At 43.2% G+C, this 25,524-nt stretch overlaps 2 protein-coding genes and 1 long non-coding RNA gene across 4 annotated transcripts in view; 2 read left to right on the top strand and 1 right to left on the bottom strand.

The window, feature by feature from the left end:
- PCSK6 (proprotein convertase subtilisin/kexin type 6) overlaps positions 1 to 2,002 on the top strand; it is a 182,273-nt gene extending 180,271 nt beyond the window's left edge. For both annotated transcript variants that reach the window (XM_064376307.1, XM_021674365.2), the window contains one exon: positions 585 to 2,002. In XM_064376307.1, coding sequence (XP_064232377.1) covers positions 585 to 682 — 98 coding nt within the window. In that variant the 3' untranslated portion in view covers positions 683 to 2,002. The remainder of the gene's footprint in view (positions 1 to 584) is intronic.
- Positions 1,635 to 11,811, bottom strand: LOC135274906 (uncharacterized). Its single transcript, XR_010342650.1, has 2 exons — positions 11,439 to 11,811; positions 1,635 to 2,476 (listed from the first exon to the last, which is right to left on the bottom strand). It is a non-coding gene; the product is annotated as an uncharacterized LOC135274906 (long non-coding RNA).
- A 99-nt stretch (positions 11,812 to 11,910) lies between these two features.
- On the top strand, positions 11,911 to 24,737 carry SNRPA1 (small nuclear ribonucleoprotein polypeptide A'). Its single transcript, XM_012463889.2, has 9 exons — positions 11,911 to 12,062; positions 14,328 to 14,475; positions 15,451 to 15,529; positions 19,529 to 19,575; positions 19,846 to 19,948; positions 20,565 to 20,644; positions 21,056 to 21,131; positions 21,826 to 21,919; positions 24,443 to 24,737. The coding sequence occupies exons 1-9, from the start codon at positions 11,981 to 11,983 to the stop codon at positions 24,499 to 24,501; spliced, it is 768 nt and encodes a 255-aa protein (XP_012319312.1). The 5' UTR covers positions 11,911 to 11,980; the 3' UTR covers positions 24,502 to 24,737.
- Positions 24,738 to 25,524: the final 787 nt, after the last annotated feature.

Raw genomic sequence — 25,524 nt, 5'->3', positions numbered from 1 at the left:
CTGCTCATGAACTCCGCTTCTCACTTAGACTCAGCAAGAGCCCCATACACCAGTGCTCCCCACCCCTGCTGCCACACAGGGCTCGCAGAGTCAAGTGCATTGCAGGAGAGGGACTTTAAGGGCTGCCACCCTGCTCCCCACCTCCATCTGTGTCCCTCTTGCCCAGGGCACTGCTGATGTCCAGAATATGTGGAGTGATTGAAATAATCTTGTATTTGTATTTGTTTTTGAGATGGAGTTTCACTCTTGTTGCCCAGGCTGGAGTGCAATAGTGCAATCTCAGCTCACTGCAACTTCTGCCTCCTGGGTTCAAGTGATTCTCCTGTCTCAGCCTCCCGAGTAGTGGGGATTGCAGGCATGCAACACCATGCCTGGCTAATTTTTGTATTTTTAGTAGAGATGGGGTTTCGCCATGTGGGCCAGGCTGGTCTCAAGCTCCTGACCTCAGGTGATCCACCTGCTTTGGCCTCCCAAAGTGCTGGGATTATAGGTGTGAGCCACCACCGTGCCCAGCCTTGAAACAATCTTTACAGGAACCAAAGTCTGACCTTTCCCTCTTTTCCTTTCCTGATGCGGGGACTCAGCTGACGAGACATTCTGCGAGATGGTGAAGTCCAACCGGCTGTGTGAACGGAAGCTCTTCATTCAGTTCTGCTGCCGCACGTGCCTCCTGGCCGGGTAGGGGTGTCTAGCTGCCCACAGAGGGCAGGGACCCCCTGTCCTTCCATCCGTCCACCGTCCTCCAGACTGTCAGCCAGAGCCCGTTTCAGGGGCGGTGTCCTGCGCCTGCAGCTTTATCTCCCCAGGAGCCAAGTCCTTCCGCAGCATCTCTGAGCACCCAAGCCAGGTGGGTGGTGGCTGTTAAGGACGTATTCCTAAAATTGTGATATCCTCTCAAATGCTGCTTGCTGGCTACAGTCTTCTGAAAAACTGAAACAGGAACAAAATGAATTCTGGGAATCCACAGCTCTGGCTTTGGAGCAGCTTCTGGGACCATAAGTTTACTGAATCTTCAAGACCAAAGCAGAAAAGAAAGACGCTTGGCATCACACATCACTCTTCTCCCTGTGCTTTTCGGGGGCTCTGTAGTAAATCTCCTCGGCCCAGCCGGTGAACCCTGGGCCATCCTCACATGTGACAAAGGGCCAGCAGTCTACCTGCTCATTGGCTGCCACTGAACAGTCTGGGGACGATTTGGTCAGACTATAAATAAGATGGGTTTGAGGGTGTAAAATGTATGACCACTGGGGCCGGAGTATCTATTTCTACATAGTCAGCTACTTCTGAAACTGCAGCAGAAGCTTAGAATGTCAAATTCCAAACCCAGACCAGAAGATTCTTTCCCCGCAGCGCTCTCCTTGTTACTGTGTTCTGTCTGCGTCTCCAGGAGGCTCATAGCTTGAACGACCACCTCAGCCTGATGCAGAGCCTTCCGAGGAGGGGCCACAGGAGGCATTCTGGGGCCACCCAAAAGATACCCCGATGGCCAAGCGATTCCTCTAAACAAAATGTAAAGCCAGCCCATGCATTGTTAATCATCCATCACTTCCCATTTTATGGAATTGCTTTTAAAATACATTTGGCCTCTGCCCTTCAGGAGACTCGTTTTTAAGGTGGATACTCCTGTGTCTGTGTATATTACGAGCCTACATGACACAGTTGGATTTATTCTGCCAAACCTGTGTAGGCATTTTATAAGCTACATGTTCTGATTTTTACCGATGTTAATTATTTTGACAAAAATTTCATATATTTTCATTGAAATGCACAGATCTGCTTGATCAATTCCCGAACAGGGAAGTAACATTTGCCTTAAATTTTTTCGACCTCGTCTTTCTCCATATTGTCCTGCTCCTGTTTGACAACAGTGCATTTGCCTTGTCACCTGTGAGCTGGAAAGAACCCAGCTGTTGTTTATTGAATCCACAACTCTGAAAGAGAAATCAGTGAAGCAAAAACAGTGTTAACCCTAAGTTAATAAAAGAGTTAACATCCCATGGCACAGGAGTCTGTGTTTCTTTCCAACGCACACAAAATGAAAACATGAGTGCTGACCAAAGTGTGAAGTGGACGTTACTTTATTTGTGGTTTCAGAGCTGTTTGATGGTTATGTGGAAGGTCTTCTTTTGAGCTTTATCAACTGTTAACGTAAGGAAGTAACGGGGGAAATCCCAGATTCCAACCCCAGGGTGTCATATGGCAAATAGACCCTCTTCAGGCCACATTAGCCTCGCTGGGAGGAGGTTCTAGAGCCTCTCCATCATAGGGACCCCTTCCATCTGTCAAGGGGGAGCTCCCCACAGCCCAGACTGCCAGCCCCTTTCACCGGTAGCTACCAGGTGTGATTGAACTAGGTTACAGCTTGTCTTCTGCACAGTGGCTGAAATCCCTGAACCCATGGCTTATGCACTGCATAGGATTTTTACCGTGGCCTCTCTGTGAGGTCACAAGCTTGTACTTGCTAGGAATCCTTTGGCTGCAAGTAAAGGAAATGTACCAACTGGAACTGACTTAGGGAAAAACAGGAGTGGGTGAGGGGTATTGTTTTGAGAATCTAGAGTGGATTCAGAATTTCAGGGAAGGGTGCAGCAGAGCCTCAGGAGCCCTGGAACCAGCGTGAAATGTCACCTGGACCGTCTCTGTCCTGCAGCAGTGCCCTCCTCTCCATAGCCACCTTCTCCAGTTGATAGAACAAATGACAAGACCTCCAGCATCTTCCAGGTAAAACTAGTACAAATCCAACCCCTCAAGCCAACGTTCTGTGTCTGTTTCTTGGCTCTTCTTTCCCCAGGGACAGGACTCGGTCAGCCTGCCTTACATTGGTCCTCTCCCTGTGATATCAGCTGTGGCTACAAGGACAGGCTTGTGGAGCAGAACATGGCTGCAGGGAGCTCTGCAGAAGATTGGGGAAGCAATGTGCAGCTCCCAGAAGGTGGGGCAGGGACACGACCCAAGAGCTGGCCATCACAAGCACCAACTGACCAGAGTTGTGCGTGTGAGGCAGTGAGGAATGAACGTGTCTGGGATAAGAATTCAACCCCCGCCCCGCCCGTGAGACTGACTTAAAACCAGCAACTTGTTAAGTACCCCTGGTGGAAGGCACCTTTTTAGACCCTAGATCCCAGATCTCAATAAATTCGAGCTCTGTGGCCACTAAGAGCTTACAGTGTAACATGTTTGCAACTGAATCAGAAATAAACTCCCGGTCGGGCGCAGTGACTCACATCTGTAATCCCAGAACTTTAGGAGGCTGAGGCAGGCAGATTGCCTGAGGTCAGGAGTTGGAGACCAGCCTGGCCAACATGGCAAAACCCCATCTCTACTAAAAATACAAAAGTTAGCCAGGTGTGGTGATGCACGCCTGTAATCCCAGCTACTCAGGAGGCTGAGGCAGGAGAATCACTTGAACCCAGGAGGGAGAGGCTGCAGTGAGCTGAGATGTGCCACTGCACTCCAGCCTAGATAACATACAGGAAAGCCAATCAGCCAGCCTCGTCAAGTGGCTGGGTCAGGCAAGCCCATTTTGGGGCTGACAAGTCGGGTGGAGGGTTGAGAAGTTGTTCACAAAATCCTAATGACTAAACTCCACCTTGTTGAAAGAGGCCAACTACATATAATGTCTTTTGGACACAAGTGGTCCAACCTTGAGGTTAAAATTGTCTGGACTCAGTTGGGCAGGGTATGTGTATGGATTTTAAGTGACAGGATCATAGATCATCTCTAAAGCTGTCTTTTCTCGGACAAAGACCCTGAGACCCACAGAAGTGAACTGCCCTGCCTTGGGCTGCACACTGCAAAGTTGCTCCCAGCCCTGTCCCCAGGGAAGGAGGCTGGCTGTCTGCAGGAGGGGTGTCGTTCTGCAGCTGCCCAAATGCAGCCATGATGCATTTGTTTTAAACCAGCTCTATTTTCAGGGGGTGATGCTTATCTGACCTTATTCCCAAATCCTTTGGCAACTCACAGGGGTCCCCATGTGTACATCCTCGTCCCTCCCAGGCCACTGCTAACTTTCTATCTTGTGACTCTTCAAAGGACTGGCGAGAACTGTGCTTTTTACAGAAAACATGCCTGAAATGGGAGGGGGGTAGACAGAACTTAAAAAAAGGGCCGGGTGCAGTGGCTCACACCTGTAATCCCAACATTTTGGGAGGCTGAGGCGAGAGGATGGCTTGAGCACAGGAGTTTGCAACCAGCCTGAGAAATATGGCGAGACCGTGTCTCAATCAATCAATCAAAAAAGACAGACAGATAGATAGCAATGTGGTCTAAATGAGTCCGGGAGTGGAGTGTCCTTGAACTTGGGGAGACCACCATCCGCTGCGTTTGCATTACTGATAATATGGCTGGAACGGGCCTTTTGCCTGAAAGCTTGGATTCTGTTGGGGCCCCCGAGATCAGGTGAGGGGTGGAGGTTCAGATTAGAGGATAGAAAGAGAAGGAAGTGGAGAAGTAGGAAACAAAGACATTTTAATAAGAACAAGCAGGGGTGATGGAAAGTAATAGACCAAGGCCATTCTCTAGCATCTTAAGGTTCTGCCCAGCCAGCTGGAGGCCACTGGGCACTGGCTGCTGGGGGGAAAGGAGGAGTCTGCTCCCCTCCCCCAGCCTTCACTGTTGCTTTCCTCACATGAACCCCAGACTATCTTTCCTGGTTAGTCATTTAAGGCCTTTCCTGACACCCCAGGCTCTGTGGCTTATCTGAGCACAGAATAGCATCCTTAGATGGTACAGCACTGAGCACCCACCTCAGATCCTGGAGTTCAGTCCCACCATCCAAAGCCCCGCACCACTACAGGCCAGCCACACTAAGGGTGACTAGATATCTTAACCTCCCTTTTGAGCCAACAGGAACCAAAGTACCCAGAGCAGAGAACATCCTGTTACCAAAAACAGTGTTTCTCAACCAGGGATGATTTTTGTCTTCCAGGGGCCATATGGCAATGTATGGAGGCATTTTGGGTTGTCACAACTGGGAAGGATGTACTCGACTCCAGTGGGTGGAGGCCAGGAATGCTGCTAAGCAGCCTGCAACGCACAGGACAGCCCCCACGACAAAGAACTCAGCCCAAAATGTCAATCGTGCCGAGGTTGAGAAACTCTGGCCACAAGAAATGGAACCAAAAAAGAAAATTGTTTGCAACTTCATAGAGATACCCGAAAATGACTAAAACCACATATGGTTTGATTTCTGTCCCTGTTCCTATGTTGAAGCAAGGGAAATTTTCCCTTTTTAAAAGTAAAGAGATACCGCCCCCTCCTTTTTTTTTAACACAGCAAGGGCCCCAAGTTAACCAGCTCTCCACCCTAAGGACTCCACCTGGTGGTCCTCTCTGGAATTAAATGAAGTTTAGGTTTTACTTCAACTTTTTTAGTTATGTTAATTTTTAAATTATTTTGTTTAACTCTTTTCTAGTTATTTTGTTTAACTTTTTTCATTATTTACATTATTTTAACTTTTTAGCTACTTTATTTAATTTTTTAGTTATTCATTTAACTTTTTTAGTTTTTTAGTTAGACAAACGTGGTAGTGACCAAGCAGGCGTGGTGGCTTACACCTGTAATCCCAGCGCTTTGGGGGGCCGAGGCGGGGGCAGAGGGAGGCAGAATCACTTCTTAGGGTCAAGAGTTTAAGACCTGTCTGGCCAACATGGCGAAACCCTGTCTCTAATTAAAGTACAAAAATTAGCTGGGTGTGGTGGCGAGCACCTGTAACCCCAGCTACTCGGGAGGCTGAGGAAGGAGAATCACTTAAACCCAAGGCGGGTGGAGGTTGCAGTGAGCCGAGATCATGCCACTGCACTCCAGCCTGGGCAACAGAGTGAGACTCTGTCTCAAAAAACAAAAAGAAACCAAAAACAAAAACACAACTTGCAAATACGATACAAAGAAATTCCCTCCCAAACAATTTGAAAGTAAGTTGCTGATATTTTACTCTATGATCCCCACCCCACTATACTTTAGTAGGTATTTCCTATAAACAAAGACATTCTCGGCCAGGCGCGGTGGCTCAAGCCTGTAATCCCAGCACTTTGGGAGGCCGAGGCGGGTGGATCACGAGGTCAAGAGATCAAGACCATCCTGGTCAACATGGTGAAACCCCGTCTCTACTAATACAAAAAAATTAGCTGGGCACAGTGGCGCGTGCCTGTAATCCCAGCTACTCAGGAGGCTGAGGCAGGAGAATTGCCTGAACCCAGGAGGCGGAGGTTGCAGTGAGCCGAGATCGTGCCATTGTGCTCCAGCCTGGGTAACAAGAGCGAAACTCTGTCTCAAAAAAAAAAAAAAAAAAAAAAAAAAAAAGACATTCTCCTACACAGACATCAGAATCAGGAAATTAATATCAATATGTTACTGTCATCTAACCCTCTGACTGAATTTTAGTTCTTGGCAGTTGTCCCAATAAAGGTCTTAGCAAAAGGATCTGGTTTAGAATCACACTTTTCATTTAGTCATCATGACTCTTTAATGTTCTGCAATCTGGAACACTTCCTCAATCTTTCCTTGCCTCATGATCTGGAAGGCCACGTTGGCCAGGCTGGTCTTAAACTCCTGACCCTAACAAGTAATTACCTCCCACCCCGCCTCGGTCTCCCAAAGTGCTGGGATTACAGGTATGAGCCACCACAACTGCTCGGTCACTGCGACTTCTGTTTAACTAAAACTCATGATTTTAAAGACTATAGCCTTCCATGTGGGCTTGTCTGAGACTTCCTCATGTTTTGAGTCAAGTCATGCATCTTTGACAGGAATCTCACAGAGTGATTCTGTGTACTCATTGCATTCTAGCAGGGAGTACACCACCTGTTCCATGATTGGTGATGTTAACGTTGATCATCGGTTAGGTTTTGTTTTTTTTGAGATGGAGTCTCGCACTGTCGCCAGGCTGGAGTGCAGTGGCAAGATCTCGGCTCACTGCAACCTCTGCCTCTCTGGTTCAAGCAATTTTCCTGTCTGAGCCTCCTGAGTAGCTGGGATTACAGGCATGCACCACCATGCCCAGATAGTTTTTGTATTTTTAGTAGAGACAGGGTTTCACCATGTTGGCCAGGATGGCCTTGATCTCGTGACTTCATGATCCGCCTGCCTCAGCCTCCCAAAGTGCTGGGATTACAGGTGTGAGCCACCACACCCGGCCTGGTTAGGGTTTTTTTCTTGGCTGTGAAATGATGCCTGCCAAAGCATATCCACTACCACCACTGTTCAGCGTTTTGCTGAAGATCCCAGCCAGTAAAACAGTGCAAAAAATAAAGAACTGGTGTAAGAATCGGAAAGGCGGAAGTAAAACTATCATTATTCTCTCTCTCTCTTTTTTTTTTTTTGAGACGGAATCTCGCTCTGTTGCCCAGGCTGGAGTACAGTGGCATGATCTGTGCTCACTGCAACTTCCGCCTCCCATGTTCAAGTGAGTCTCATGCCTCAGCCTCCCCAGTACCTGGGATTACAGGTGTGTGCCACCATACCTGGTTGATTTTTGTATTTTTAGTAGAGACAGAGTTTCACCAGGTTGGCCAGGCTGGTCTGGAACTTCTGACCTCATGTGATCCGCCTGCCTCAGCCTCCTAAAGTGCTGGAATTACAGGCATGAGCCACTGCACCGAGCCAACTATCATTATTCTCAAATAGCACGGTTATGTATGTAGAAAATACACAAGAATAGTTACAGATAAACTATTAGAATTAATAAGTAAATTTCACAAGATCTCGGGATGTAATGCCAATATACAAAACTCTACTGTATTTCAACATATTAAAACTAATGATTAGAAAATGGATTTTTTAAACCAAAGATACTATTTACAGTAGCATCAAAAACTATCAAATATCTAGACAATCTATCAAATATCTAGACAATCTAGTAAAGGATATACAAGCCTTCAACATAAAAACTGTAAAATGCTACTGAAATTAAAGAGTACCTCAATAAATGTAGGGTTATACCATGCCCATTGATTGGAATACTTAATACTGTAAAGGTATCAATTCCATCCAAATTCATCTACAGATCCAATACAATACAAATCAAAGCATAGGTGCTTCTTTAGATACATCCAAAATTTATGTTCATATGCAAAGGACTAGAATGACCAGATAAGTACTAGAAAAAAATGGGAACTTTTTTTTGAGAGACAAATACTAAGTCTTTTTCTGAAGCTTGTATTATAAAGACAGCATGATATTCCGCAAGGATAGCTGACTAAACCCATAGAACAGAACAGCTGGTTCAGAAGCAGGCCCTCACATATTTGGACGTGCTTGATTATGAAAAGAGTTGCTCTGCAGAGCAGTGGGGAAAAAGATGATCTTTTCAATAAATGGTGCTGGGTCAACCAAATATCCATATGGGGAAAAATCGATCTTCGTCCCTACCTTAGGCTATAAACAAAAATCTATGCAGAGGGACTGCAGATCTAAATGCAAAAGGTGGAAGAATAAAGCTTTTAGAAAAAAATATTCATAATTTTGGAGTAGGCAAAAGTTTCTCAAAGCATACTCAAAAAACATTGACTATATAGGGAAAGGTTCATAAATCAGACTGTATTAAAACGAAGAACTTCTGTTCATCAAAAGATACCATTAAGAGAGTGAAAACACAAGCCACAGGGGAAGATATTCTCTACAGACATATCTCACAAAGATTCCTATCTAAAAAATATAAAGAGCTCCTACAAATCCGTTTTTTAAAAAAGCCCAATAGAAAAATGGGCAAAACACCTAAACAAACATTTCATTAAAGAGGTTATTCAAATGAACATAAATATATTTTTTAAAGTTCTCAACTGTGTTAGTAATCAGGGAAATACAATTAAAACCACAATGTCATACCATTACCAATCTACCAGAATGGCTAAGATTAAACAAACAGACAATACTAAATGTTAGCAAGGAGTTTAATCTGGTACAACCACTTTGGAAAACTTGCGTTCTACTTAAGCTGAACATAAGTAAACCCTATGACCCAGTAATTCCACCCCTGGGTATATATCAGTATATGTGTTCAAAGACATGTATTATCGTGTTTATAGGTATACTATTTATAATATAAAAGGTCCAAAGTGAAAATTACCCAAATGCTAATCAACAGCAGAATGGATACGTAAACTGTAAAACATCCACAATTAAATACTATATTACAATGAGAATAAATGAACTATATCTACACACAAACATAATGTTAAGCAAAATATATGTAAGGTACTTCGTTTGCATAAATACAAAATGAGGCAAAGCAAATCTATACAAGATGTCAGGCTAATAGTTACCCTTGGGGCAAGGGTGGTGGCTAGATGAAGACAGGAGGAGGGCTTCTAAAATGTGGCACTGTCCTGTTTTTATCAGGATGTTAGTTGCTTGGGTGTGTTCAGTTTGCACTTTTCTCTATGTATATCATACTTCAATAAAAACTCAAGAAGAATCAACTCGAGGTGGATTATAGAACTAAATGTGAAAGGCAAAACAATCTTCTAGTAGGTCACATAGGAAAATATGATGGGGGTAAGGAAAGATGTCTTAAGGCACATGCATGTGCACACACGCCCAACCCATTAACCTAAAGAAAATAATTGAACTACATAAAAATCGGAAACTTCTCAGCCAGGGGTGGTGGCTCACGCCTGTAATCCCAGCACTTTGGGAGTCCAAGGCAAGTGGATCACTTGAGCTCAGGAGTTGGAGACCAGCCTGGACAACATGTTGAAACATCTCTACAAAAAATACAAAAATTAACCAGGACTGCTGACCTGTGCCTATAGTCCTGGCTATTCGGGAGGCTGAAGTGGGAGGATCTCTTGAGCCTGAGAGGTCGAGGCTGCAGTGAGTCCTGATGGCACCACTGCACTCCAACCTAGGTGACAGAGCGAGACCCTGAAGAAAAAAAAAATTCTAATCATCAAACAATACCATTAAGAGTGGAAAGGCAAGCCACACAGTGTGTTCATATCCTTTATAAAGAAATTCCCCACATCAGTAAGAAAAAAGGCAGACAACTCCATAAGGAAAAAAATGAGTAAGGGACTTGAAAAGGCACTTAACAAAGGAAGCTATCAGAATGGGCAACATACACGAGAAGGTTCTCAGCTTCGTTAGTTATTAGAGAAAAGAAAAGAAAAGAAAAGCAGTAGCGCAGTAACACCACACGCCCATCAGAATGACTAAAGTTAGAGACTTAAAATGCCAACAAGGCTGAAGCTGGAAGCCATGAAAACCCTTACACACCAATGGAATGTGTATTTCAGCCTCATACCATAACTGTTAGGCATTACTTATTGATGATAGATATCATACCCTAAGTCCCAGCAATTCCACTCCAGGAGAAACTCATGCAAATGTGCATCAGATCCACGTACCAGAAAATTCACAGCAGCATTACTCAGAATAGCCCTAAACTGAAAACAACCTTGATGTCCATCAACAGCAGAATAAGTAATTTTCAGTAATAATATATACAATGGAATTCTCTTCTGTAGCGAAAGCAAACAAACCATCTCTGTATGCAACTTGGATGGACTCCAGACATAACATAGACTCAAAGAAACTAGGCCAAAAAAAAAAGGATACTGCAGGATTCTATTTATTTTTTTAGTTTTAAAAATTTATATGTTTTATTGTTGTATTGTTATTTTTTATTGTTTTTTCCAAATTTTTTTTTTACTTTTTTTTTAATTGTACTTTAGGTTCTGGGGTACACATGCTGATCATGCAGGATTGTTGGGTGGGTACACACATGGCAATGTGGTTTGCTGCCTCCATCCCCCCCACCCCACCACCTACATCTGGCATTTCTCCCCATGTTATCCCTCCCCGACCTCCCCCCACCCCCACTGTCCCTTTCTTGCCGCCCCCAACAGACCTCAGCGTGTGATGCTCCCCTCCCTGTGTCCATGTGTTCTCATTGTTCAACACCCGCCTATGAGTTAGAACATTCGGTGTTTGATTTTCTGTTCTCGTGTCAGTTTGCTGAGATTGATGGTTTCCGGATTCATCCATGTCCCTGTAAAAGACGCGAACTCATCGTTTTTTATGGCTGCATAGTATTCCATGGTGTATATGTGCCACATTTTCTTTCTCCAGTCTATCATTGATGGGCATTTGGGTTGCTTCCAGGTCTTTGCTATTCTAAACAGTGCCGCTATGAACATACGTGTGCATGTGTCTTTATAACAGAACGATTTATAATCCTTTGGGTATATACCCAGTAATGGGATTGCTGGGTCAAATGGAATTTCTAAAACGAGTCTGTGGTGCCGAGCTCGCGGTTGCCTTTGGGAAGAGGGAGGCTTTCAAAATAGTGGGTTTTCTGGATCCCAGCGTCAGCTATGCAATTGTGTTCACTCTGGTCATTAATCACGCTGTAAACACCTGATTTGCACACTTTTCTGTATATCATACTTTATATGAATATTCAGAAGTCTAAAGGCCGCAAGCTTAACCGCAAACCCTACAGTGCCCATGGCCGGGTTGCACTGGCGGGGCGGTGGAGTTGTCCCAGCGACCTGCCCCAGGCGGGTCACCTAGCCCAGGAACTCACGCTGTAGCCTGGGGCCAAGGCCTAGGGTCGGGACGGGTACCTGAACTCGTGGACCCTTCACTGAAGCCCACGGGTCCCCGTGCCTGCTGGGGACAATCACAGCTTCCCTTCCCACCTCAAGGTGAGCTAGTGCATAAGAAAGTTTCCCTCGGGTGTTTCCACATTCACCGTAACTTTTAAACACCAACGTCTGGAATCTGAGGTCCGTCAGACTCCAGATACACCCCAGGAAAGAACCCAGAACCAAACACGTCCCCAGCGAGTGCGCCAGGACTTCCGGCCAGAACAACCCCGGGGGCGTGGCTCTTCGATTGCTTCGGCCTGGAGGTCGAGCTGCGCGCGCACTCGGCGGATGCGATTGGTGCTGCCTGGCGGCGGGGCGCGGGGCACGCTGGGACGCGTCGCTGGCGCGAGGCAGCGTCCTTTCCACGGCGCTGGGAAGCCGGGGGCGGCAGAATGGTCAAGCTGACGGCGGAGCTGATTGAGCAGGCGGCCCAATATACCAACGCGGTGCGCGACCGGGAGCTGGACCTCCGGGGTGAGTCCGGGGGCGCGGGCGGGCAGTCCCCGGGCTGCAGTGCGCCGCCTGACGATCCTCGCTCCGCCGCGTGCACCGAAGGCCGGAGCTTGGCCCGCGGGTGGGTAATCTGGTCTCCGATCGGGCTGCGCCGAGACCGCCGGCCGGTTTCTTGCCGTTGTTGCCAAGCGCGCATCCCGTTAGGCTCTTGGGAGCCTTCTGTTACCGCCGTGCCTCCTGACAGGCACGGATGACTTCATTACTTCCTGGTGCATACTCGTGGGGCTCTGTTAGGCCTTGCTTGGCTGTTTCGTAGCCGACTCTGTTTGAGGGCCGGGAAGAGCGACTCATTAATGGTGGTAACGCTAGTGCAGGGTGAGTGATTGGTTCTTAACTCTTGCCGCCGGATGAAATTGTGAGTGTAGATAGGATATGTGTTCATTATTCTTAATGTGATGGAAGAAACTAAGTCCCCCAACAAAAGCGATTGTTTACCCCAGTATTTTCTACTTAGTAGCTTTAATTGTCTGGCGTTTCTCCTATGTGAAGACGTTTTAAAGATTGAACTGTTACACCTAGGCTTCCACCGCCGGGTGCTGTGTGTAAGTTGTGGAAGCGCTCCCAATTATTTAGATTCCTGTACTATTTCAACCTTAGTAAGACTTGGTAAGAAATTGGGAGGGCAGCTGGCTAGTTGGCGTTTCAGGAGACCGCTTTAGAAAGAATGTGAAGAGCAACTTCTCTGGGGATAAGACCATGCAATCGTAGCCTGAGATTTGTTCCCCACGGGGACCTATGGTCTCGGGATTTGCTTTGATTTCTTGCTGACCTTTGGGAAATCCCAGTGTTTTGTGTTGTGTTGCGTTGAGATGAAGTCTTGTTCTTTCGCCCTGGCTGGAGTGCAGTGGCGTGATCTCGGCTCACTGCAGCCTCTGCGTCCCTGGTTCAAGTGATTCTTGTGCTTCAGCCTCCCAAGTAGCTGGGATTTCAGGCGTGCACCACTGCACCTGGCTGATTTTTGTATTTTTAGTAGAGACGGTGTTTCACCATGTTGGTCAGGCTGGTCTTGAATTCTTGACCTCAAGTGATCCGCCCCCGTTGGCCTCCCAAAGCGCTGGGATTACAGACGTGAACCACCGCGCCCAGACCCCAGTTTTTTCTTCTTTTTTTTTTTGAGTCGGAGTTTTGCTCCTGTTGCCCAGGTTGGAGTGCAATGGCACAATCTTGGCTCAATGTAACCTCCATCTCCTGGGTTCAAGCGATTCTCCTGCCTCAGCCCTCCCCCCAAGTAGCTGGGATTACAGGCATGTGCCACCACGTCCAGCTAATTTTGTATTTTTAGTAGAGACAGGGTTTCTCCATATTGGTCAGGCTGATCTCGAACTCCTGATCAGATGATCCACCCACCTCGGCCTCCTAAAGTGATGGGATTCCAGGCGTGAGCCACCGTGCCCCGCCCAGTATTTTTATTTTGTTGAATTTAAGTTTCTTAGAGAAAGGTTCAGTTCAAGAGCGAATCATCACTTACGGTGATCTCTGCCATTTCTCTTTACGGAGTGCGTGCAGTGTGGAGAATACTGATTTTGATGCAGTACTTGCAGTACAGCTCTGGAATGTGTACCTTAACTTTGGCTGAGTTTTTTTTTTTTTTTTAAAATAATCCTTGCTTCTTCGGCATATTTCTTTTAGCTCCTAACATAATAATGCCCATATTAGACAAATTAACATTTGAGTGTTCACAGTGTGATTTATTACTGTATGTAAACCATTGACCTCCAACTCTGAATTGGAGCTGGGGGAGAGGAGGGAGAACTGTCATGCTGTCTTGAGGCTGTTCTGATGGGTTCTAAGAATCTGGCCTGTGGGGGTGCAAGAGGTGGAGAACTGTGTCCACAGTGTTTGAACCTTGTTTGGGCACTGAAACTGAGCAGCCCAAAGTGTAAGTTCCTGTTGTGCTGCTGCCGCCTAACTAGCCCTGAAGACGTAGAACAGTGTGCACCTTGTAAATGGTCTTATAAATGTTAGCTAACTATCTCGCCATTATTATTGTCCTTGTCCTTGTTGTCATCAGACTGTAAGCTTCATGGCACTCTCATTCAGCGTTTTATCTCTAGTACCTTGTACAGTGGCAAGGCGTAGGTAACATGGCGTAGGTGCTAGGTAAGTAATACTTCCTGAATGAATCAAGGCCTGGAGTCTGATTACTATGAAATACTGCTCATCTTTTAAGAGGCTGTTTAGTTATATTAATACCTCTTGTGTGTTTTTTTTCCCTCCATTTTACAGGGTATAAAATTCCCGTCATTGAAAATCTAGGTGCTACGTTAGACCAGTTTGATGCTATTGATTTTTCTGACAATGAGATCAGGAAACTGGATGGTTTTCCTTTGTTGAGAAGACTAAAAACATTGTTAGTGAACAACAACAGAATATGGTAAGTGTCTGCTGGGGAAAGTAATTTTTCCACCTACGGTAAATGTTGCAGTGTTCTCTGAAGTTGTAGCACATACTACCAGTTAAACCTACATGTTTCTTTTCTTTTTTTTTTTTTAAATGTTTATATTTTTTTCGTAATGGGAGCCATATTCAATACATGTTTCTTCTTAAAATGAGAAATGAACTTTTCCTTTAGAGATCCAGAGATTAACCTGGCATTAGTCTAGTCTTACTTGTATCTATTCAGAAATCATGTATTTTTGTTTTCATGATAAGTTTCTAATTTAAATTAAAAACATGGTGCTTTGTACACATTTTGGCTTCTAAAACACTTACCAAAGGGGTCATAGTAAAAGGATATATAAAGGTAACAATTATATTTTTGACTGAGCTTCTCTGATTTTTTTTTTAACTGCAACTAATTTCTAGACTGTTAATTACTGAAGTTGAGGTCTTTTTTGGCCCTGCCTTCATCAGCTCTGTGTAAACTTTATTGGAAAAAAAAGCACTCGGTTTATAGATAATATCTTTAAAAGTGCTGGGTGGTGAGTGGGATTTCCTTCAGATAGAAATGTTTCTCATAGGTTTACCGTTCCCCTATAGTATAGTTGTTGTGTCTTGTACCTGAGCTGTGAATGCAGAATTATTTGTATTTCTGTGCTGCCTGCACAAAAAGTCATGAAGTGAGTTAAGCAGTTTGTGCCGCCCGGGAGTTGCACCTTTTCTCAGGTTCTGCTGGATGGTGTGGCAGAATTAGCTCCAAGCAGTGTCCCGTAGGCCTGGGTTCATCCCACTTCTGTCACTGACCCTGTGGCCTCAAAAAAGGGTTCTTCTTTTTGCCTTGTTTCCTCTTTGCCAGGATGTTGGAAGAAGGATCTGTAAGTGTCTCTCTGAGATCCTCTGAGTAGGGAGGTAGATAAAATTGTTAGCTTATTTAATTTTCATTTTTACTAAGACTCTATTTTTATTTTAGCCGTATAGGTGAAGGACTGGATCAGGCTCTGCCCTGTCTGACAGAACTCATTCTCACCAATAATAGTCTCGTGGAACTGGTAAGCTGCATAGAAGGAAAATGTATTTGGTGGGTTGGGTTAAAGGTACTATGTGCTTCCTACAAAAATTTACAAATTCTAGAAAATCTCACAGAAAATAATCTCATCCTCTTTCTTATCTTTTTCCTAATTCAGGATCTGGGCCTTTTGGGTTCTGCAACTGTATGTTGCAAATATTTTCCTACTCTTATCTTTTGACTTGGGATGTCTTGTAGAGATGTTCCTAATTTATGTACAGTTCAATTTATCCATCTTTTCCTTTATTGTAGCGATTTTGGTATTTAAGCTTCCCCTAACCCAGGGCCATAAAGTCCTATGTTATTTGCTAAAATTGCAGTGTCCAGTATAGTGCCAGTAACTACAGATGGCTACTCAAATTGAGATGTGCTACAACTATAGAACACACATTGGATTTCAAAGACTTAAGTGCAAAAAAAAGTAAACTCTCTCAGTAACTTTTTATATCGATGTTGAAATGATAATGTTTTGGATAATGGCTTAAATGGCATATTACTAAAATTGGCTTCAACTATTTATTTTAACATGGCTACTAGAAAATTTTAGATGACATGTCTATGTGCATGAAATCTTGTTGAACAGTTCTAGTCTAGAAACCTTGCTTTAGTCTTCTTTAGATGAACAGTCCACTTGGAACTGATTTCCTTGGAACTTGGGGCAAGTTTCCCTTGCACTTTGTGGATATGATTATTTTGACCTATTTATTTTTATTCTTTTAAAATTTCTGCTCTTTGTATCTAATTTTTAACATAATTGAGATACTGTATATTGTATTGTAACCTAAATTTTCACTTAAACACTGGATGTTTAAATTCATGTTGTAGGCCAAGTGCCATACCTCCTGCCTGTAATCCAAGCACTTCAGGAGGCCAAGGCGGGAGGATCAGTTTAGCCCAGGAGTTCTAGACCAGCCTGGGCAACATAGTGAGACCTCTTCTCTATGAGTAATTAAAAAAAAAAAAAAAAAAAAAAAAAAAAAAAGGCTAGGCGCGGTGGCTCATGCCTGTAATCCCAGCACTTTGTGGGGGCCGAGGTGGGTGGATCACTTGAAGTCAGGAGTTCGAAACCAGCCTGGCCAGTATGGTGAAACCCTGTCTCTACTAAAAAATACAAAAATTAGCTGGGTATGGTGGTGGGCGCCTGTAATCCCAGCTTCTCGGGAGGCTGAGACAGGAGAATCGCTTGAACCCAGAAGGAGGAGGTTGCAGTGAGCTGAATTCACACTACTGCACTGCAGCCTGGGTAACAGAGGGAGATTCCATCCCCCCCGCCAAAAAAAATTAGGCAGATGTGGCAGCGTGTATCTGTGGTCCCAGGTACTCCAGAGGCTGAGGTGGGAGGATCGCTTGAGCCCCAGCAGTCAAGGCTGCAGTGAGCCATGATCATGCCACTGCACTCCAATCAGGGCAATGGACTGAGACTTCATCTCAAAAAAAAAATTATATAACTTAATTTTGATTTATGACCTAACCTTCCTTATTTCTCTGATTGTTAAGAATGAACTGTATTCACTCCTTGTGGACAAGGTCTATAGCATCCTTCAGATTCTCAAGGAGATGCTTAACTACAAACGTAAGAAAGCACTGGTCCATGGCCACGTCCTTTCTAAAGTGTGTGAAGTACTCAATTCGAAATACGTATTTATAGGCAATGTGTCTTCATGATAGGTGCTGTTAAAGAACTTTGAGTTGTAGTTAAAGCTCTTTGCAAAAATGAAGACTCTTGGGCTTATCAGTTACTGAAAGAGGTACATTAGAATCTCACGGCATGGTAGTGGATTTGACTGTCCTGAAGTTCTATTGATTTTAGTTTTATATATTTTGAAGTTGCCTTATTTGATACATACAAATTTTTAATTATTAATATCTTTCTGTTGAATGGAACCTTTTTATTATGTTGTGACTCTCTATCTGTATTAATGCTATTTACCTTGAGGTTTCTTTTACCTGATATACCAAAACAATCTTTCTTTTGGTTAGTATTTGCATGATAAATTTTGTTCTATCCAAAGTTCTGTACCTCTTGTATTTTAGATTTATCTCTTGAAAACAGGGTATAGTTAGAATTTTTAAAATCAAGTCTGAAAGCTCTTTAAAAGTTAATTCACTTAAAGTGAATTATTTATATTTAGTCCATTTACATTTAATGTAATTACTGGCGTGTTCAGTTGTCTTTTTTCTGTTCTGGGGCTTTCTGTTTGTCCCACCCATTCTGCCATCCTTTTTCTCTCCTTTATTGTACATGCTGTCTCTCTGTCGTTCCCTTTTTCCTTCTGATGGCTTAGAAATTATTTACTCTCTTTCAGTCTTTAGTTAGCATCCTAGGAATTAAAACACACATATTTATCAAACTTTAAAATTAAATGCTAAGATCACTGTACAGTGACCTTCAAAATTTAATTTTAAACTTTGACACGTTTACTCTCTTAAACATACAGTACAGTGACCTTCAACATTTCAGCACCCTTCAGCTTCTTCCATATTTATTCTTTTTTGAAACCCATCACTACATCACCATTATGTTTTACACTGTGTATGTAACAACATTATCACTTTGTTCTTTTTTTTTTTTGAGATGGAATCTCACTCTATTGCCCAGGCTGGAGGGCAATGGCACGATCTCTGCTCACTGCAACCTTCACCTCGCGGGTTCAAGAAATTCTCCTGCCTCAACTTCCCGAGTAGCTGGGATTACAGGCATGCGCCACCACACCCTGCTAATTTTGTATTTTTTAGTAGAGATGGGGTTTCTCCGTGTTGGTCAGGCTAGTCTCAAACTCCCGACCTGTGAGACAGGTGATCCACCTGCCTCAGCCTCCCAGAGTGTTGGAATTACAAGCATGTGCTATGCTCCCAGCCCAACACTTTGTTCTTCATTACTTTTTTGGATCATCTTCAGTGGTGTAGAACGGTATCAAGCTCTAGAGCTCCCTCTGGTGGTTTTGTGACATATTTGAAGATGGCAGCTTGCTTTTTGAGAATTTCTGGCCCTGCTCTCCCTATTTTCATCTGTACTTCTCTTCTCATTGTGCCTCTTGCACACACACACCCTTCCCCTGCCATCTACCCAATCTGGATCTGTTCAGCAGTTTCTGTCCAGTGCAGGGCCATGTTGGGACATGATTTCTGTTAAGAGTGAGGGCCCAAATTGCTGCTGCCCTTTCAACCTTTATCACAGACCCCTGTCATCATTATTGGAACGTGCTGGTCTTTTGCCTGCTTTTCTCAGTCACTTTGGAGTTCTCCAGTTTGGCAGATGGCTCCTCGCCGTTCCAAGTCCTGTTGCTCTCGAAACAGGTTGTCTCTACTCGTTGCTATTTTAGGGTTATTGGCAAATGCCTTGCCATCTAGCTTGGTTGTGGCTGTTGACCACAGGTTTTCATTTTTGCTGTCCTTCTCCAAATGTTTTATGGAGCAATTGGAGAAGATTCAAAAATCACCCTACCTTCTTTCCATTAATTCGGTCATTTTTAAACTATAGTATTCCTTGTCCTTGCAAATTTTATTTAAAGAGATCCGCAGGGGCGGCTAGGATAAACGTGCCTTCTTTCAAAGGATGATACGCCTTTGTTGTTCTTAGATACTGAAGCTGGTGCTAGCAGAAAAGCCCACCTTCCACTGAGATTCTGGCTTGCAGTTCCGCTGTGAATAGCTTGGTCCAGAGTCCCATCAGCCTTGTTGTTGTTTTCTTTTCCAAATCGTTGCTCAGCAGCTGCTTTGAGATTGCTGTAGGAAAGCAATTTTTTGTTTCCTGCTGTTGAGACAGAAGCTGTTAATGCCAACATTTTAGGTTTTAGAAGCTTGAATGTATTCACCAGTAGAAATTATTTAAGCATCTGTGATGTGCTAGTATTGGGCTTGGTGCTTGAGAGCAAAAGTTAATTAGTAAAGACAACGTGGATACTTGCTTCAAAATCACTCTCCATTTCAAAATCTCAAAATAGCATGTGGTATTTTCTTACCTGTGCCTATTACTTTACAGGGTGATCTGGACCCTCTGGCATCTCTCAAATCGCTGACTTACCTAAGGTATGGGAATTATGCATTTTGACAAAATAAATGAAGTCCTTTAAAATAACATTGCCTTTACCAGCCTTGATCTTAATGTAATCAGTTAATTTAAAGTGGCTGTTAAAAAGAAATGTTGAGTATGTTTCCTTAATGTTAAGATGTTACAACGTTGAAACGTGAAGAATGTGGGTGTTCCCTTGGTTTATAGGTGCCTTAGACTATGCAAACAGACCTCTTGAGTGCTGTGCTGTGAACAAGATTGGCATTGTGTTATTCCTTTTCTTTTAGTATTCTAAGAAATCCGGTAACCAATAAGAAGCATTACAGATTGTATGTGATTTATAAAGTTCCGCAAGTCAGAGTACTGGATTTCCAGAAAGTGAAACTAAAAGTAAGTAGTAATTCGTTGCTTGTGAGTCATTGTAGAGTTGCGTTTTTCTTTATACTTCTATTACTGATTATTGAAATTGTCTAAATGGTAAATGTTAACATTAGTTTGTAATAAAAACGGGGGTGGGGGAATGTTATGTCAAATGTTTTTCTGATTTCAGAGTTTATGGTAGAACTTTGAGTTAGAGCTCTTTTATGTAATGCTGGCCATTCCAAAGTTTGAAAAATGTTGAGGCCACGGTGAATGCTCTTAACAGTGGATTGTCTGCTTAGATACATTCCCAGTGGAGAACTTAATGTAAACCACTTTTATGCAGCTCTGATTGTTAGAATGGTTTTTCCCCTTATTAGGAGTTTGTTATTTTATTATTTATTTAATTGCCTTCTTAGTTCCTGGGATCCCATCCTTGGAACTAGGAGAGTGAACTTTCTTCAGGGAGCGCCCTTTACCAAAGAAAGAAGACCACTGTGTCTTCTTTTAATTTGACATTGGCTTTTTGGTATTTTCACCAGCCCGGAGTATTGTAGGAGAGTTCACTTCCATGTCTTCTGAGGAATGCACTTAAATGCATGTGGTATTCCTATTTCCATTAACTCTGTGTGTGGTGTCGCTGTAGGAGCGTCAGGAAGCAGAGAAAATGTTCAAGGGCAAACGGGGTGCACAGCTTGCAAAGGATATTGCCAGGAGAAGCAAAACGTAAGATACGATATCCAACTTAACTCTTCTTCACCTTCAGAAACATGATCTGATCTGTCTGGCAGTTCGTCTCCTACCAAATTAACCAAAAACTCTGACATATTAATGTGGTATTAAATTTGAGTGCTTATAGTCCATGCACATCAATGGTCCATACATCACAAAACATTTCTACCAGGTTAAAAGAGCAAATATTTCAGTAGTTGGTCTCAATGTGATATTATGTACATCCTATTTTCTATATAGGAAGATGAACTGGGTGGTGTTTCTGAAGGAGAGAGTTCTTGTATCAGTTTGTTAACAAAGATAAGATACTACACTGGTTGAATTACTTTCAAAACCTTTTGAAAGTAAAAGAGAAGCAACTTCTGTTGGTCTAGGTTTAACAGTTATGTTCTTCCCCCTCTTAAGTTTTAATCCAGGTGCTGGTTTGCCAACTGACAAAAAGAAAGGTGGGCCCTCTCCAGGGGATGTAGAAGCAATCAAGGTAATCATGTGTTAGGATTCTTGGACTGGAACGAGCCGAGATGGGTTCAGAACACGAAGTTGGATAATAAGCATGTTGTGAACATTGCAGATTTCATTTTCCCACAGTTATTAGCATACAGCAATATTGCTCTTTAAGGAAAAACTTGCTTGAAGTTATTATTTGATCAGACTTGAAATTACACGAGCTAATTGATGTGGAGGCAGCTTTGTCTGTCTCATTTTCCAGAATGCATTTATCATTTCTAACAGTTAGTTACCTTGGTATGCTGTCTCAATGTTTGCCTTAATTTTTACTTTCAAAGATTTGCTGTCTGGCAAATAATTTTGGCTAATCAGTAGGGACCCTAGTTTTATAATGTTGCCTCCTTAAATTATTCAATAGTTCCTTCAAATAGTTATTCAAATAATTCAAATAGTTATTTCATTTAGCAACAGTTTTAGGACATGTGGAGTGATTATTTGCTCTCTTTTATAAGAGGGCCTGCATCTCTTCCCCAATTTTAGAAATTTGTGATTTGGCTTCTAGTTTTATTTCTATATGCCAATAACATTCTTCCCCCAACACCAAAGTGTTTAATGTTCCAAATGGAGAAGTTGCTGTGAATTTCTGTAGGTGATTGATACTTAGTTTTCTGGGTAGTTGATCCTTGGTTGAAGTTAATCATCCATCTCCATTGTCCTCTGTCCTCCAGAATGCTATAGCAAATGCTTCAACTCTGGCTGAAGTGGAGAGGCTGAAGGGGTTGCTGCAGTCTGGTCAGATTCCTGGCAGAGAACGCAGATCGGGTAAGCAAACGGTGTTCTTTGTACGTTCAAATTAATGTTACACTCGCTGTAACTCTCATAACCATTTAGATGTTATGACTCCAGAATGCTGGAACAGTGCCTCCTTACATCACATCTAATACATGAAATCCCTTTAAATGCTCTTTGAAGATAAAGTACTGGATAAAGAAAGTTAAGTCATAGTGCTGTGGAGGGTTTTATGTAAAAGTTGAAGCTAGCATTATTTCAGCCATGGAGTGAACTGAACACTAGAGATAGCCATGTGGACGTTTGCCTGTCTATATCTGTGTGTGTGCATAATAGCTCAGTAGTCAGGAACACGGGCTCTAGAGCCAAGCAGTCTGAGGCCCAAATCTTAGCTTCACCAGCTCTGCCCTTGGACAAGTTTCTTCAAGTCTGTTTTCTCATGTTTAAATCTGCATTAATAGTACCAAACCTCAGAAGATTGCTGAGAGGCCTAAGAGACTGCACTTAGCACAGGGCTCAACATTAGCGAGTTTTTGATAAGTGGGAGCTATTCTACTATTTGAATGCCTGCTTTATGCTGTGCAGCAGGTGGGGCACTGGGGATATCAAAAAATACTGAAATACATCTTACAAGTTTTGATATGAATGTAACTGGGGACCTCTACTTAGACTGCTATCTTGGGGACAGTTTCTAGGGAAATAATGTTTGAGCTGGGAGCTAAAAATGAAAAAGACATTTTTTAAGAACAGTGATTTTCTACTGTATGGTTTGTGGGCCTCTGAGAGTTCATAAGATCAAGACTTTTTTTAATCGAATACACCAAGGTGTTACTTTGTTTTTGTATGAACATTTGCACTGCTGGAGCAATAGGAGGTAGAACTGCTGGCACCTCCGCAGGAATCAGGGCAGAGGGCTAAATAATAGTTGTTATATTCTTCCCTGCTCTGCAATCCCAGTAGAATGCATACCAGTTTCACTTAAGTGTCCTGGATGCAGCAGTGAAGATTATTAAATGTCACTCCTCGAGCACACGTCTCTGATATTCTGGGTGAGAGAATGGGGTACACGTGTCTGCATTGTCTGCATACTTGAGTTGGGTGGATATCTGCATGCACTGGGCAGTCGTTTCAGTTGAGAGGCAGCTGTTAACTGTCTTCTAGCTGACTTCTCAAACAATGAAATGAGCCTGTCACTTCAAGGAAAACAATTGAACATTTAAGATTTCAAGCAAAAATTAAAATTTGGAAAACTTGTATCCACTGCTGTAACCTGCCAGCCCCCCAGTACTTAAAAGACTTTTCTGGGGAACTCAGTAGTAATGTTAATGCATGTGAATTAGTGGGTGTGACATTTTTGATGTGTAATTAAATGTCTCAGCATTTGGAAGATCTGCAAAACCCGGGAACCGCTGTTTTCCAAATGATACAAAATTGTGTACAGGTAAAAGATTTGTTCAAAGTACAAGATAAACCAAGTAAAGTATGAAGAGTTCATTGGTAAGGTTTCAGACTTCACACTGCCGTCTAACCTTTAGGAAGCTGCCATTTGTCAAGTTTTAGCATAGTATCTAAAAAGAGTATCTGTTGTTATCTGCAAAGGCTATTTTTTTTTTGAGACAGAGTCTCACTCTTTCTCCAGGCTGGAGTGCAGTGGCATGATCTCAGCCCACTGCAACTTCCACCTCCTGGGTTCAATTAATTCTCCTGCCTCAGTCTCCTGAGTAGTGGGACTACAAGTGCGTACCACCAAGCCTAGCTAATTTTTGTATTTTTAGTAGAGACGGGGTTTTACCATGTTGGCCAGGATGGTCTCGATCTCTTGACCTCCTGATCTGCCCTCCTCGGCCTCCCAAAGTGCTGGGATCACAAGCATGAGCACAACGCCTGGCCTAAAATGTTTCTCCCTTTTCTAACTATATGCCTGTGTGGCCAAATTTTCTTCATGGTCATCAATCAAAATAGCATATTGCAAGGGATGGAATGATGAAGCCAGTACAAGAATCCAGCTGACTGATGTTAAGTCAGAGATTCCCAATTTTCCCAAACAATTGAAAGGGTTACAACTTTTTCCCCCCCAGGAATACATTGACCAAAATATCTGCCATAAATTGTTGAACAAATGTAACATTTTTTGGTAATTGTTGCCATATTTTCCTAATTTAGAGACAATAAAGTCGTTGAACTGTTGCCAATATCTGGCATGTAGAAGGTGCGCAAATGTTTTTGAGTATTTCCAGTTTTTTTGCTATGGTAGTGCCATGAAAAGCACAGGACCGTAGACTTTTTACCTTCACAAAAATGAATTATCATCAACTACAGTGGGAGGCAGCAATTCTGACACTTTTGTGACCCTTTTCCTTTGAAACTGATCATCCCTTCCAGTACCTGCCAAAGACAGACTAGACTGTCCCTGAGCAATAAGCTCCTCAGAGGCTTTTGATCTGTTTGGACCTGCTTCAGCGCCTAGCAAACAAGGGCCACAGAACAAGCACTCACGTGCTAAGGAAATAGATTCTCTAAAACTGATTCTACTTTTGGTTTTCTGGTTTTCTTCAGGGCCCACTGATGATGGTGAAGAAGAGATGGAAGAAGACACGGTCACAAATGGGTCCTGAGCGGTGGGGCAGATGTGTAGCAGTAGGCTCTCTTGGAACATGGGTCCTGCTTTTCGAACATGGGTCCTGCTTTTCGAACATGGGATAATAGCCTTGTTTGTGTTAGCAAAGTGGAATCTGTCAGCATTGTTGAAATACTTAAGACTGCTGCTGATAATTTTGTAATATAAGTTTTTAAATCTAAATGCCAGTTTTCTACAAATTTTAAAAATAAACTCCACTCACTGTGCTGCCAAGTTGTGTGTCATCATGGTGCGTTTGCAGCGAGGTCTAAGGATGTGTTTCATTTGTAAATGTGGGAGGGCAGCATTTCCTCAGTAGGCTTCCTGGGCTGGATTAGTCCAGCTCCTGCAGTGTCACAAACATGCCAGTAAGGCCACCTTTTCTACTCCCACGTGGCCCTTGTGTTAATGCGGACTTGCCTGTTGCTCTGGCTTCTGATAGGGCACTGAAATGATTCCATTTTTGGAATTGATTAGTGTGTCCCACTTATCCTGGTTACTGGTTGTTTTTGAGTTTTTTTTCTTCCCCAAGCTGCTCTCCAACTCTGGCTTTAAGTGATCCTCCCACCTTGGCCTCCCAAAGTGCTGGGAGTACAGGCCTGAGCCACCATACCCACTCTCTAGTTTTAGATATGTACGTAGTTAACATAAAGGTCGCATGGAGAGTCTTCAAGAATGTTTGCTGTTGAAAGGGGTGTAACTTACTCATATTTGAAGAAAACTACTGTTTGATTGCCATCTCTCCAATCTCCCTTAGCCACGACAGTCGCAGTCCCATCTTGTTGCATATACTTTTATGAAAAGCTTGGTACTTTCTCAGTTAGCTGTTGCCACAATAATGCTGTATAACAACCCACCACAAAACTCAGGGGTTTTAATCAACCACTATTTATTCTTATAGTTGGCTCTGCTTATCACTGTAGGTCTGGATTAACTGGGTTGGCTTGGTTTCTTTACAGGTCTCATATGAGCCAGCTTACCCGGCAAAGGCACAAGAAGTAAACTCTAGGGGCTTCTTAAG

Source organism: Aotus nancymaae, unplaced genomic scaffold, assembly GCF_030222135.1.
Source record: "Aotus nancymaae isolate 86718 unplaced genomic scaffold, 86718_ANA_hifiasm-v0.15.2.pri h1tg000014l, whole genome shotgun sequence".
NCBI lineage: Eukaryota > Metazoa > Chordata > Mammalia > Primates > Aotidae > Aotus > Aotus nancymaae.
This window is presented reverse-complemented; position numbering and strand designations above follow the sequence as displayed.